Here is a 15086-nt window from a genome sequence, read left to right as displayed (position 1 = left end):
CAGAATGACTTACAGGAGCAATTAGGGTTAAGTGCCTTGCTCCAGGGTACATCGGCCAATTTCTTTCACCTAGTCGGCTTACTGGCCCAGTGCTCTTAACCGCTAGGCTACGTGCCGCCCAGGAATGAGGCCATACACCAGGTTTGCTCTCAGGCCCCAATCAGTTGCTCAGGCAAGGACAGAAACTAGAATTGCAATGACTGAGTCAGGTGCTGTTGCAGAATTGTGCTGTTGATGCAGATTCCTGGTATAACCACACAGCGGACTACAAATGCTCTTTAGTTGATACCGTAATACTGTAGTAGGGAAATGTGGGTCGATATTATGCCAGACGGCTACATTTATTACAGAGTAATAGATTTGGAATGTGACCTAAGTCACACCCTCTTAATCTTTACAGCTCAACTAAAACTGAAATTAAAATGAAAACTAATCATGAAAAAACTATTTAGTAAACTGAAATAAAATAATGACCAAACCCGTTTGAAAAACGTTAACTATACTGAAACTATTATCTTTGACTCCAAAACTAACTTAAATTTAAAAAATCATGAATTTTGTTCAGTTCTAGTTTTTTGGGGAGGGGTCAAAAATCCAATAGGTTTTCCAATGGGGTTTTCCAGCTTTTTTTTGTAATGAGGTTTTCAAGCTTCCGAATCTGGCGGGTCACATTGAGATTAACTTTATAATTTAAAGGTAGATTCAGCGAGATGACGTTGCCAATGAGCAGCACCGCAGATATTGGGTGCGTTTGAGTGGTAAGGCTAAAGCAACCGACCGTAGACGAAGGTGGAGGAGTGAAGTCAGGGGAGGTGCATCTGCCAAAGCGTTAAGTTGGACATTCATGTGGTTTTCCAATAGCAAGGCTCTGATCAACATTACATTTACATTTACGTCATTTAGCAGACGCTCTTATCCAGAGCGACTTACAAATAGGTGCATTCACCTTATAGCCAGTGGGATAACCACTTTACAATGTTTTTGGGGGGGTGGGTTGGAGACATGGCAGTGTTGCCATTGTCGAAATAAACATGCACTGTATCTAACCCCCATATCCACTGTACACATAAATCGAAGTAAATTGATTCCTGTTTCAGTCATGTCTTTGCTCACACTTGCGTGGGTAAAATAAAAACACCCTAATGAATGATTGACTAAAGAGCTTCCCACAATGCAGGCGATGGCTGCAGGATGAAGATGGTGAAGAGCAACAGCAGAAACTCACAGTCGACTGCAGTCAAAACTTGATGACCTTTGAGCACATGATTTTTGTAAAGTTCATGCAGTTGACAAGTCGGAAAATGTTCATCCCCAGAATGCAACACACTTTGAAAAATGGTGACCAACGATGGTCATCGACTTGACAAAAGTGATCCACTTGAACGCGCCCATTGAGATGAGCACAATGCAAGACTTTGCTCTCACACAGAGCATCTGCACCGTGTGCACGGGTGTGCTTCACACTACTACAATGCGGTAGCTACTGGACCAAAACAGCAGAGAAGTTTAGCCTCGCGCTTCAACACTCCTGGTTGTTGCGGAAACTGTTTACTTTGTGCATCGACATCATCTCACTGAGTCTACCTTTAAACCTAACCGAACCTATGATTTGACCCATCACCTGCATTACTGCTCCACAATGGCAAGAAGTGACATCCCCAAAAATACAAAACCTATACAACTATACAGTACATGGCTCCTGGCCTTCCACGCATAGGCTACTTTCTGTCCCTAACACTAAAACTAAAATTATACAAGAAAAACAAAATATAAATATTTTTATAAAACTTAAACTAAATAAAAACCTGAAAACTAACTGAAACTAAACTGAATTTCAAATAAAAATCTTAAAACGAATAGAAATAAAAACGAATATAAAAACACAAAACTATAATAACCTTGGCTCAAACAATGTCCAAAACATATCTGTCATAAATAATTCAAACAATGACCCTCACATCTGACTCAATCAGTACCGTGAGTGTACAGTGATACCATTTATTAGTATGGTAGTGGAAGAGATATCATGAATTTCATCGCTGATATTAATATTACATGCCATACATTCACATTTTTGCATTACAGAGTTAGAAGTGCGGATATATACATGTCATTAGGTACAGTACTGTTTTAAATCAACAGGTATTGTGTTTTACCATAGAACTAGATGCATTATGGTGCAATTAACTCTACTTTCACTGTCAGCAGTAGAACAAATGTATATGTTTGCAACTATTCTTAAACCAACTATTCTATGTACTGTAGAAGTGGCTGTAAAGAGATATGTCTGGATCCTGCAGAATGTCTATTAGAAAACCACACTGATCTGATCTTGTCCATCATCCGACACAGCAGACGCTGCAGTTTCTCTGAACAGAAAAATAAGAAAACAGATGTGTAACTGCTAGAAGGTACATGTATAGTGTAAAATGTGTATTTTTCAGAGGAAGTGTGTAAAGGAAAATGTAAGGCACTGAAGATCACTATACCCTACCTTTTATGTTGCCTGCTGTTGATTATGAGGGTTACTATCATTAGGATTAATGCTAGTGCTCCAATAACTGAGCCAACCACAATTCCCATGAGATGATCTGCAAAACAAAGAGCATGTACTGTAATAGAAGTGTGGCTTTAGAGGGGAAGATAAATCATTTTGTTGAGAGAGTTGTGAAGGCTTTGAAATGCTTCCCTTTTTGAGTAAAGGAGGAGCCATCATCAGCTTGTCCACAGTCAAAAAGGAGAATGCAAACCTTTGATTTTCAGATACTCAATTTCATCCCTATGTTATTCATGATGGGGGCTCACGTACTGTAAATAACACTATAGTGGCTACAGCATCCTTCAGTAGCCTATGCTATGAATATTTAAATTATTTGGCAATGATATTGTATGTAATGATTCAAATTCACAGTCTGGTCCCATTGCCATGGCAATATGCCCCTATATCTGTCCCCGTCAACTCATGTCAAAGGTATTGGTGGAGTGATCGTAAAAGGGTTTTAAACAAAGCACATGGATCAGTGGTGAAGTTATTATTTGTAATACTTTGGGGAAATCAAAAGAAGACAGGACAGGCCGTACATAAAAAACTACTGATGATCAAGTTGATGTGACCCCACTAGCAATATGCCCATGATATTGATCCTCATCCAATACTGAGTTCATTTTGCAGTAACGTAACAGGGAATAGCATAGTAGCACAGAGCATTTTGCTGTTGATTTTATTGATAATTTGTACCAGAATTATAGAGCATTTTGCTGTTGATTTCAGCATTGATTCATACATTTTGACATTTACATTTTTGTAATTTAGCAGACGCTCTTATCCAGAATGACTTCCAGTAGTGAGTCCATACATTTTCATACTTTTTCGTACTGGTATTTCATACATACCAATAGCATATATCATGTTGCTGTTGATTTCAGCGATGATTCATACCAGTAGCATATCATTTTGCTGTTGATTTCAGCGATGGTCCATACCAGTCACGCAGGTCGTAGTTTCACCAGACCATTGGCCAGTCCCCTGGCATGTGTGCTCCTCTGACCCCCTGAGGACATAGCCGGAATCGCAGGACAGCTTCACCACAGCTCCCTGTAAATATCTGGTCCCCTCCTTCTTTCCATTTGTGGGTGGAGAAAGCCAGCCACAGGACACCACTGAAGACAATGAGATAAGATAGGCTTCATTTTCTGCTATATTAATTCTAGGACTAACGGTACAAATGTGCTTATGTTAATTGTTCCTTATTTTGTTATACAGTAGATTACTTACCTGGCTCTAGATCCTCCACTACAGACATGTGGCTCTGAAAAGATACCCTGGTGGCATTGCCCATCTCCAGACTACGAGCCATCAGGGTATCATACCTACAATGCAATTATGATGAGATATTTCAAAGCGCTGAAACAGAATAGAACATTGTCTCTTTAGCTATAAAAAAAGTATAGTGTCTCAGTGTATGTGATAAGAGAGGATGGTAGATGCCTCTGATCCATGCTTGTCGTACCTACAGTACAGAAAGCCCTCTCCAGAGCACAGCTCAGAGGCCTGGCTGCCGAGAGGATCATTTGGATCCTCAGGGATGGAAAACACTGGACGGAAACTGGCGTCGTGTTTTGGAGCATGGAGATATGAGTTCAACAAGTGTTCTGAATCGTATGTGAAGAGCGTGGACTCGTTCAATATAGCCCCTGGAAAAAATTAAGTAAAAACATATTTTTACTGAATTAAACAATTATTCAAGGGGCATTTGTTGTGCACATGACAACTGTGTGCAATGGCATTATGAGTACACTGAACCTTAGCTGAACTGAACCTTAGTGATTAACAATATCTCTATAATCTGTCTGGACAACATGTATGATATTAATTAGATGCAGACTTTGTATTTACTCACAGCTTGCCCCGAAATTAAACAGACCCTCTGCATTGCCTTGATCAGATTCAGTCTGACCATCACTGGTAACCAGGTCATCTTTGGGGTCACCGTTCATCTTTCCTAACAGTCCACGGGTAAAATCCTTAAACGCCTCCGGTAGAAGCACTGTGGTTGTCATGGTTCCCCCTCTCAGTCTCAGTTCCACTCCAGCTCCAGAGGGGAACATGACAGTCACATTTGTAGGGTTGGGCGAAAATACAAACACACCTGGAAAAGAAGTATGATAGATCCATGTCTTAGAATTGCACATTTTTCTTATCTTATCTGGTTGACATTCTAGATTCTACATCCACATTTACAGCTCAGTGCAGATTGGTGAATACTGCTGTCAAACCTTTGAACTTGAAATGAAAGTTGAATCCTTCTCTTTACGCAGGGAAGGTAGGACTTTAAAGCAGTTGTAAATATCTGTTAGCTATTTCACAAGGGCAAAGACAGTCCTTATATCTCTTCACCAGCAAGCCAGCTCAGCCTTATCTCTGCTGCATTATCTCTCCACTGCATTGATTATTTTATAAAAACAATAGCTCTTCCATGAATCCAAAGGTCAATTAAAAAAGTCAAAGGTCTCACCCTTCAGATCCATCCAGCTCTGCTCAGAGAAGGAGAGGGATGTTTGGTTCTGCAGCACCTGTAGGTGGTCCTGAGGGTTGCCTAGTCGCACCTCAATGATGTCAGAGGTCCCCTCTCTCATGGCAACCGCTGACAGCTTTGTTGCTTTCACCATGCTGCCTGTGAAATTCATGTTTGGGAATAATAATCAATATAATAATAACTAGCCACAATTTGAGGTCAACTGAGATCCTCTGAATTTCTTGTCTCTTTCATTCTAACTGTAGGTTTTCTTAAAAACTGACCATTTGTCAGTATTACCGGCTCTGTTCTGCCCTGTATTGTCAGTTCCTTGCTTTCTGATGCCATAATTGTGTATTCCCCCTTTCCATTGAAGGAGTAACTGACGCCATCAAATGTTATGAAGTGGGGGTCTCCAAACACCACACCTAGTGATAGAAAAATCCACTACCATTATTATAAATTATTCTATGACATTGAAACGATAATAAATAACAGACAAACAGATCTACATTTTATAATATTATGTTCAGACAGCTGTAATTTCATTAATCGGACAGTCATACTGTAGACCAGAGCCATTTTCTCACCTGCTTTTAGTACTTGGTAGGTCCTGCAGTCACTGGAGGGTCTGCGTTTGAAGTAGTAGTGACAGTTGTCAGACCACAGGCAGCAGTAGTAGAAGCTGAGGACGTCATAGATCCAGTGGGAGAACCCAGGGACTCTGGGGGGCTTTACAAACGGGGGTGAGCCCCAGTCATGGGCTCTGTCTGGGGTACTCCCACCAATGGAGTCATCTGTCAAAACCTGGGCCCCCGTGTAGTCATAGCAACACTGCTGTCCTGCTGCGTACTTGGGGCTGTCAACAGTGAATATGAAACACAGGATACATATAGGCTTTGAGGCATCTTAATGACTGACAAGTCATTTGATTGTTATGGGACTTACCTGGCTTGTATGGCCCGCACACAGTGCACACTTCCTGGGTGGTAGGTACACACACTCCCCTTCTCTATATCACACCCATAATCTGTCTGAGGGTGAAATGGAAAGCATCAATTAAAATGCACAAAGCAAACTCTATCATACTCTTTTCTATTACTGGTATCTATCATACATGTAAAGCAATACTGTATGTATGCTGTGCCTGCACTTTTATCCTTTGGGAGCACAAACATATTAGCCTTTACGTATCAAGGTACAGGTGTAGGATCTTAATTTGTGCCAGTTTGCTACAGCAGGAAAATAATCCTGCAGCAACAGGAAATGTGAATTATGTGGATTGTAATTAATTGACATTTTTGTAGGGCTTGATAAATTATTTGTAAGGGAAAATCAAGTCTGAAATTTCTAAGTGGAAATTACAAACTTCAGAAGACTTTTTTAACCTCAAATACGCTGACAGTTCTCCTTCAACGCGGTGATCAAATTAAGATCCTACATATATACCATAGTTTACTGCTTTGACTTACATGAAACCTTCCAGTGTCTGCTCTAGCCTGAGCCAGTGTGCATGGACAGTCAATGATTTCAGAGAGGAAGTCTGGCAGTGTCTCCTCCAGCTGGTCCCAGGCTTTACACTTATCCAGTGCCCAGGCAGCTGAGTCCTGCCTGAACTTGTCCTCCAGATGCCAGGCTAGAGCATGGTCCTCAGTCCACACTGCCTGGACATTCCTATAGGACATTCACATCACAGAGACAGTTTATCTGTATGACTATGTATGTTTACACTGATAGAGCATGCTCAACTAATCTGCTCAACTTTATGTTGAACAATAACTTTATTTTCTTCATTTTCAGCCAACATGTATGTGGTTTATGACTTGGTAGCTAGGGCAGTTACAACAACATACATGTGGTTTATGACTTGGTAGCTAGGGCAGTTACAACAACATGTATGTGGTTTATGACTCGGTATCTAGGGCAGTTACAACAACATGCTTGGACACCCATGTATACCCCACAAGACATGCCACCAGAGGTCTCTTCACAGTCCCAAAATCCAGAACAGACTATGGGAGGCGCACATTACTACACAGAGCCATGACTACATGGAACTCTATTCCACATCAAGTAACTGATGCAGTAAAATTAGATTTAAAAAACAGATAAAAAATACACCTTATTGAACAGCGGGGACTGTGAAGCAACACAAACATAGGCACAAACACATGCCTACACACACACGATAACATACGCACTATACACATGTACACATGGATTTTGTATTGTAGATATGTGGTAGTGGTGGAGTAGGGGCCTGAGGGCACACAGTGTGTTGTGAAATCTGTGAATGTATTGTGATGTTTTTAAAATTGTATACCTGCCTTAATTTTGCTGGACATGTCCTCCAAGTATAGTAGGTTTGTGCTGCAAAAATGCTGTATGGTATTTTTGTTATCAGTTTACATGTGAGTGTGTCGAGTCTTTTGCCATACCAGGTTCCATCTGGGTGAGTACTGGGGCTGATGCGTAGACAGCCAACCTCCCAGTCTGAGAAAGGCTTCCGTGCTGTCTTGGGCACAAAGCTAAAAGCACCACTGTTAGGCAGGTCCCTCCCTAGAGAGTACAGGTACTCCCATTTACCCTGCCAGGACTCTGAGTAGGGATCCCCTATGACATGAGAAATCAGTGAGTATCCTTGGGATGCACTGACAGCATTTGAGTGCAAATGGTAAGGTGCTGGAAGGACTTAGCTGTTACTCACCTTTCTCCATGTATCCCCAAAGCTCTATGTTGACCTTTTCTGTTCTGACCTGTGAGGTGTTCCATGTCATGTCTAGCGGGCCTCCAACTTTCGGGGTGCCATAGTACTGCCACTGGGTTGCGTTGACTATAGTAGCTTTGAAACTAGGATCTAACTTTCCAGGATGGACTGTAGATTAAAAAGCACAAACTGCAAATTGGTAAGGAAGGTTGGTTGACATATTTTAAATAAGTGTATCTGGTGGGATTTTGTGATAAATAGCTGCCATATATCAGTGCTGCACAGGCCCACCCTACCTGATAACCAAGCTCCATGTCTGCTGAAGGTTGTACCATTGTCTGTAGAGATCTGAAGAGGAACCAACCCTGTTTCATACAGTAGAGGTGATATGCAGTGGCCTCTGTTGTCTGTGTCCACATAGCCCACCGTTGTGATTTCATATTTGAACCTGCAATTATAAAGACAGTTTTCAGTAAATTTAATATGCGTATCTACCAGCCACAAATTCACAGAACGTAGAATGTAAAACTCAGCAATGTGTTAGGTGAGTGACGTGAAATAAGTATTTGCATCTACCTGCAGATGATTTGGGAGCTCTCATTAAAAGTTGCTTTGAGGACAACAAAGTCAGTTCCACCAAATATTGATCCGGAATATGGAGTGACATCGACACAGTACTCCCCATAGTCCGCACAGCAGTTTTTGAGGGATGCACAAGTAGCATGGCAAGAACAGGATTCTAATTTGCCCCCACATTTTCCCTCACATGACTGTCCTGTAAGAAAAATTTGAAATGACGTGAAAGAGTGGAGAAAAAGAAAAATGTGTGGTGTGACCGTATAACACAACTGCCAACCAAGAACCTTGAGCTGCAACATATGTAGTCCTTTTTCAAGTCTCATGTGGAACCACCATTAATAGATTTAGTATAACAACGTTTCCACTACTTACCTGATATTCTGCCACTGGAAACCAAACAGATTAAAATCACAGCTAAGTAAGAGGCTCTTCCCATCCTGATGTTTGACTGTTTGTTTACCAACAGCCTGTCCTTGATACCATACTATACCATGTACAGAGAGGCTTCCAGCTAGCTGCAATTACCCGATTTTTACTAATATGAGTTACAGTTTGTGCTCAACAGTCCAGTGTCACATAACCTTTCGGTCACTAAACATTTACAGGCATCTCTGTTGAGAAATGGTAGCAAAGGTCATTATGATAACACAGTTCTGCATGCTTGTCCTCAGCTGACTACTTCACTCAACAGCGCTTGTGTATTTTGGACCCTATTTTTCACCGTTGAGGAATAAGGCTGTAGTGTGGGCGTGGGTGGCTCTAGCTGCCATACAGATTAAAAACATCTCAAAAGAAAACATAGCAGCACCTTGAACTGTGAGTGAGCTGATGAAGAATATCCTTACAAACCGTGGAGGTGACAAGTAACCCTCTTTTTCCATGGTGATGCATTAATTACACACAGCAGTGACAAAACAATACATTCTTCTATTGGCCTGTGCTAACTCAAGTTATTCACAATTTCTCATTATAAATACGGTTGATTCATAACTTTGGGTGCTGTTAAGCCATCTGTCTCCTGTGTGATTGATTGTGGTTATTTAGCATCACCAACACGTTGGGGCATTTTTTTGTACAACTCCCAGATATAATAGAGATTTATCATTCAGTGCTAGATTGTGTCTTGGTCTCTATCATCCTCTGTCAAATGTATCTTTAGCCTGTCGTTTTTAGCAGGCAATGGCCAGGGATCTACACATATTTAGTTTTTGTATTTTTGTGACTTACACTTTCAAAAGCTGTAAGAGGCTTTGATGTATTACTTAATTGGTATAAGGAGATGCTGTTGAAAACCGACTGGTATTCAATGATCCTGTAAATGTGTCCAGAGAGTGGTAAACCACCCACCAGACCAATACACTGTAAGACCTCCTTCTCCTGAGTCAGTCCCCAGAGGAGGCCTAAACGCCACGCTGAAATCATTGAAGGAAACATAAAATGAATGGCACACCTTGTTTTATGGCAACAGTGCTGAAGACACTTTAAAGAGCATTCACACAGTGAACTCTGTATTAATGGCACTCCAAATAGTGCATGAAATAATTTAAATGTTCTGCTGTTTGAAATGATATGATTGTACTGTTACACCAATCATAAATATGTTTGGTTTTGGTTTGTCAGTTAAAAGCTCTTACAAAAAACGGGTATGATACAGCACTTTTCTAATCTGATTTTGTCTCTCAGCCCCTAGATGTATGTTGCCTACATTATCCATTATTGACCATAGTTGCCTTGGTAACCGCTGCGCTCCCGAGTGGCGCAGCGGTCTAAGGCACTGCATCCAGGCTCTGTCGTAGCCGGCCGCGACCAGGAGAAGCATGGGGCGGCCACAATTGGCCCAGCGTTGTCTAGGGTAGGGGAGGGAATGGGATGTAGCTCAGTTGGTAGAGCATGGCGTTTGCAATGCCAGGGTTGTGGGTTCGATTCCCACGGGGGTATGAAAAATTAAAAAATAATGTATGCACTCACTAACTGTAAGTTGCTCTGGATAAGAGCGTCTGCTAAATGACGTAAATGTAGCTAGAGAGCGCTATTGAGACAGACCTGGTGGGAGGTTCAGTTCTTACACTAAAAAACCTGACTCTGAATTAAGACACAATGATGATATGTAATTACCAGTGAAAAGCGAATTAACTCCCCCCGACTTCAAGTTATTTTTGTGACTTGCTTGGATTAATCACTTTTACACTTTCATTTAGTCTGATTGAAAAGAGGCATAACTGAAGATGCAAACAGCCAACTTAATAAGTACTACCCTCCACTGCTCTTTTAAAGAAGGGATTCAGAGTACAAAAAGACAAACCGCTCTGCTCACTTACACAAAGGTAAGAAGATGCAATTACTCCACACTGGCAAATCTGAGTCATTATGAGCTTTCCAAATGTAGCTGGAAATATGATAATATATTAAATTAGGTTTTGAAAATGTAAACAAGATTTGCATGTGAATGTGTCATTCATTTAATATCTTATTTAGGGGAAATCAACTGAGATCAAGGAGCACAACTAATGTAATCAAATCTGCTACATTCAATTTGTTCCTGCAGCCTTTATCATCTGCTACCTCCACATACTCAGAAATGGTGAGATGGCAGCAGTGACAGACAGCCTGCTGTTGGAGATTAACAGGCAGAGCCCCACCTGTTTAGCTAAATAAAATGTTTTGTTTTTGGGGGTTTTGCCTGTTTTGCATGTTAGTTTGTCATTAATACGTGTCAATCCAGCATGACTTCTGCTGCATTCTAAACCACTGGAAACTCGGAACTGGGAAACCTCAGACTTCAGTGAGTTCAAGACAACTGGGAAAATACAGAAAATAATTTTGAACGGTCATCTAACTCGGAATTCCAAGTCGGGATTTCGGGACTCTTTCTAGAGCCCACACGAAGGACCGCCGCTCCACCTTCCTGTTCAAGTGAGCACAGCATAAATGATGTGATATGCCAGGGAGATACTGTAGCTAAGAAAGTAATACTAAGTGTATGTTGTGTAGTAAGCTGTTTGTAGCCCATGTGCCTCACCCTAATAATTCGGTCCCTTTTCCCCTCATAATTTAGCCTACTGACTTGGTGGTGCACATGTAGCCTACAGCCTGTTTTAGAGAAATGTAATTATCGGATATTGTAAGAGCTTTCATTGTCTGCTTATATGCCCCCTTTATTTATTCTACGGTTCTGACTTGGTGTTCAGGGAGAATACTGTAAGAACGACCCATGTTCTGAATTCTGTCGCTGTACATTTCAAAAGTGCTGAACAAATAGTTATATTGACTACATCCATCTTAGCTCGCTAATTAATGTCTTCATTGAAATTACGGATTGCCTCTTATCTGCTCGTTGTCCCCTTATGCCATAGTTTGTACATCTCAATTGTCAGTAGAAACCACATTTGTTTAAGCAAGTCAGCCATATTAGCTATGTTTTTTTTTTAAGCAGTAAATGAGGCAGAATGAACTTTTTCGATGCCAGACAAGGCTCAGCTGATAGCCAGGTGTAGCGGTGGTAAGGGGTTGGGACTGCTGTTGGAACTCAGCCGTTGGGACAGTGCCCTTGCTGGCATGCATCTAAAAGAAGTTTAGAGTTTACCCCACCAAGATTTACATGCTAAAATCACCACTGCTGACAATGCAGGGAAAAACATTTATTTGGATATTGTTGTGGAATATGTACATTTACCAAGTGCAAGCTGTTCTGACAAGCATACCATTCAAATGATTTCCCTCTACACGTAGCCTGCATCAGTGATATAAAGCAAAATCCACACGATTTCATGAACAACTCCAACCATAATACTGTGATTTACTGAAGATGTAGGTACTTTTTAACAGGACCAAATAGAAAAAAAATTACATCTCTCAAGAGCATATGGTGTGCTGAAACTTTTCAGAAATTGAACAGTAAACACGGTCCATCATAGAGACTGGAGCATCACTCCATCGGGGTAGGGTATGACATAGAGTTGAAGTCGGAAGTTTACATATACCTTAGCCAAATACATTTAAACTCAGTTTTTCACAATTCCTGACATTTAATCCTAGTAACAATTCCCTGTCTTAGGTCAGATAGGATCACCACTTTATTTTAAGAATGTGAAATGTCAGAATAATAGTAGAGAGAATTATTTATTTCAGCTTTTATTTATTTCATCACATTCCCAGTGGGTCAGACGTTTACATACACTCAATTAGTATTTGGTAGCATTGCCTTTAAATTGTTTAACTTGGGTCAAACGTTTCGGGTAGCCTTCCACAAATTTCCCACAATAAGTTGGGTGAATTTTGGCCCATTCCTCCTGACAGAGCTGGTGTAACTGAGTCAGGTTTGTAGGCCTCCTTGCTCGCACGTTTTTTCAGTTCTGCTCACAAATGTTCTATAGGATTGAGGACAAGGCTTTGTAATGGCCACTCCAATACCTTGACTTTGTTGTCCTTAAGCCATTTTGCCACAACTTGGGAAGTATGCTTGGGGTCATTGTCCATTTGGAAGACCCATCTGCAACCAAGCTTTAACTTCCTGACAGATGACTTCAGCTGTTGCTTCAATATATCCACATAATTTTCCTTCCTCATGATGCCATCTATTTTGTGAAGTGCACCAGTCCCTCCTGCAGCATAGCACCCCCACATCATGAGGCTGCCACCCCCGTTCTTCACGGTTGGGATGGTGTTCTTCGGCTTGCAAGCCACCGCCTTTTTCCTCCAAACATAGCTAAACCACTTCTATGCTCGCTTCGAGGCAAGCAACACTGAAGCATGCCTGAGAGCACCAGCTGTTCCGGATGACTATGTGATCACGCTCTCCGTAGCCGATGTGAGTAAGACTTTTAAGCAGGTCAACATTCACAAGGATTACCAGGACGTGTACTCCGAGCATGTGCTGACCAACTGGCAAGTGTCTTCACTGACATTTTCAACATGTCCCTGACTGAGTCTGTAATACCAACATGTTTCAAGCAGACCACCATAGTCCCCGTGCCCAAGGACACTAAGATAACCTGCCTAAATGACTACTGACCCGTAGCACTGACGTCTGTAGCCATGAAGTGCTTTGAAAGGCTGGTCATGGCTCACATCAACACCATTATCCCAGAAACCCTAGACCCACTCCAATTTGCATACCGCTCCAACAGATCCACAGATTATGCAATCTCTATTGCACTCCACACTGCCCTTTCCCACCTGGACAAGAGGAAGACCTACGTGAGAATGCTATTCATTGACTACAGCTCAGCATTCAACACCATAGTGCCCTCAAAGCTCATCACTAAGCTAAGGATCCTGGGACTAAACACCTCCCTCTGCAACTGGATCCTGGACTTCCTGACGGGCCGCCCCCAGGTGGTAAGGGTAGGTAACAACACATCTGCCACACTGATCCTCAACACGGGGGCCCCTCAGGGGTGCGTGCTCAGTCCCCTCCTGTACTCCCTGTTCACCCATGACTGCATGGCCAGGCACGACTCCAACACCATCATTAAGTTTGCCGACGACACAACAGTGGTAGGCCTGATCACCGACAACGATGAGACAGCCTATAGGGAGGAGGTCAGAGACCTGGCCGTGTGGTGCCAGGATAACAACCTCTCCCTCAACATGACCAAGACAAAGGAGATGATTGTGGACTACAGGAAAAAAAAGAGGACTGAGCACGCCCCCATTCTCATCGATGGGGCTGTAGTGGAACAGGTTGAGAGCTTCAAGTTCCTTGGTGTCCACATCACCAACGAACTATCATGGTCCAAACACACCAAGACAGTCGTGAAGAGGGCACGACAAAGCCTATTCCCCCTCAGGAGACTGAAAAGATTTGGCATGGGTCCTCAGATCCTCAAAATATTCTACAGCTGCACCATCGAGAGCATCCTGACTGGTTGCATCACCGCCTGGTATGGCAACTGCTTGGCCTCCGACCGCAAGGCACTACAGAGGGTAGTGCGTACTGCCCAGTACATCACTGGGGCCAAGCTTCCTGCCATCCAGGACCTCTATACCAGGCGGTGTCAGAGGAAGGCCCTCAAAATTGTCAAAGACTCCAGCCACCCTAGTCATAGACTGTTCTCTCTGCTACCGCACGGCAAGCGGTACCGGAGTGCCAAGTCTAGGTCCAAAAGACTTCTCAACAGCTTCTACTCCCAAGCCATAAGACTACTGAACAGCTAATCATGGCTACCCGGACTATTTGCACTGCCCCCCGACCCCATCTTTTTACGCTGCTGCTACACTGTTAATTATTTATGCATAGTCACTTTAACTCTACCCACTTGTACATATTACTTCAACTACCTCAACTAGCCGGTGCCCCCGCACATTGACTCTGCACCGGTACCCCCCTGTATATATAGCCTCCCTACTGTTATTTTATTTTACTTCTGCTTTTTTCTTCTCAACACTTTTTTGTTGTTGTTTTATTTTACTTTTTTATAAAAAATAAATGCACTGTTGGTTAAGGGCTGTAAGTAAGCATTTCACTGTAATGTCTGCACCCCCTTCTGATAACCAGGTGGCGAATCGCATCTCTGCATGTCTGGCAGACATATCAGTATGGATGACGGATCACCACCTCAAGCTGAACCTTGGCAAGACGGAGCTGTTCTTCCTCCCGGGGAAGGACTGCCCGTTCCATGATCTCGCCATCACAGTTGACAACTCCGTTGTGTCCTCCTCCCAGAGTGCGAAGAGCCTTGGCGTGACCCTGGACAACACCCTGTCGTTCTCCGCTAACATCAAGGCGGTGACCCGATCCTGTAGGTTCATGCTCTACAACATTCGGAGAGTACGACCCTGCCTTA

At 42.4% G+C, this 15086-nt stretch overlaps 1 protein-coding gene across 3 annotated transcripts; it reads right to left on the bottom strand.

Annotated features, from left to right (window-relative positions):
• Positions 1 to 1959: 1959 nt before the first annotated feature.
• On the bottom strand, positions 1960 to 8931 carry LOC121573802 (sushi domain-containing protein 2). Of its 3 annotated transcripts, XM_041886105.2 has the most exons (16): positions 8674 to 8927; positions 8299 to 8497; positions 8019 to 8170; positions 7723 to 7890; positions 7454 to 7628; positions 6488 to 6689; positions 5964 to 6049; positions 5606 to 5874; positions 5300 to 5443; positions 5016 to 5174; positions 4401 to 4649; positions 4011 to 4194; positions 3776 to 3870; positions 3484 to 3660; positions 2495 to 2591; positions 1960 to 2369 (listed from the first exon to the last, which is right to left on the bottom strand). In XM_041886105.2, exons 1-16 carry the CDS (start codon positions 8735 to 8737, stop codon positions 2309 to 2311), a joined length of 2481 nt encoding a protein of 826 aa, XP_041742039.2. In that variant the 5' UTR covers positions 8738 to 8927; the 3' UTR covers positions 1960 to 2308. The 3 variants fall into 3 exon arrangements, 2 of the variants coding, with proteins under 2 accessions (XP_041742039.2, XP_041742040.2); XR_006002092.2 differs by lacking the exon at positions 1960 to 2369 and having other exon boundaries at positions 3394 to 3660; positions 8674 to 8928; XM_041886106.2 differs by lacking the exons at positions 1960 to 2369; positions 2495 to 2591; positions 3484 to 3660 and having other exon boundaries at positions 3776 to 3904; positions 8674 to 8931.
• Between the last annotated feature and the right edge of the window lie 6155 nt (positions 8932 to 15086).

This window comes from Coregonus clupeaformis, chromosome 9 (genome assembly GCF_020615455.1).
Source record: "Coregonus clupeaformis isolate EN_2021a chromosome 9, ASM2061545v1, whole genome shotgun sequence".
In the NCBI taxonomy this organism is placed as follows: domain Eukaryota; kingdom Metazoa; phylum Chordata; class Actinopteri; order Salmoniformes; family Salmonidae; genus Coregonus; species Coregonus clupeaformis.
This window is presented reverse-complemented; position numbering and strand designations above follow the sequence as displayed.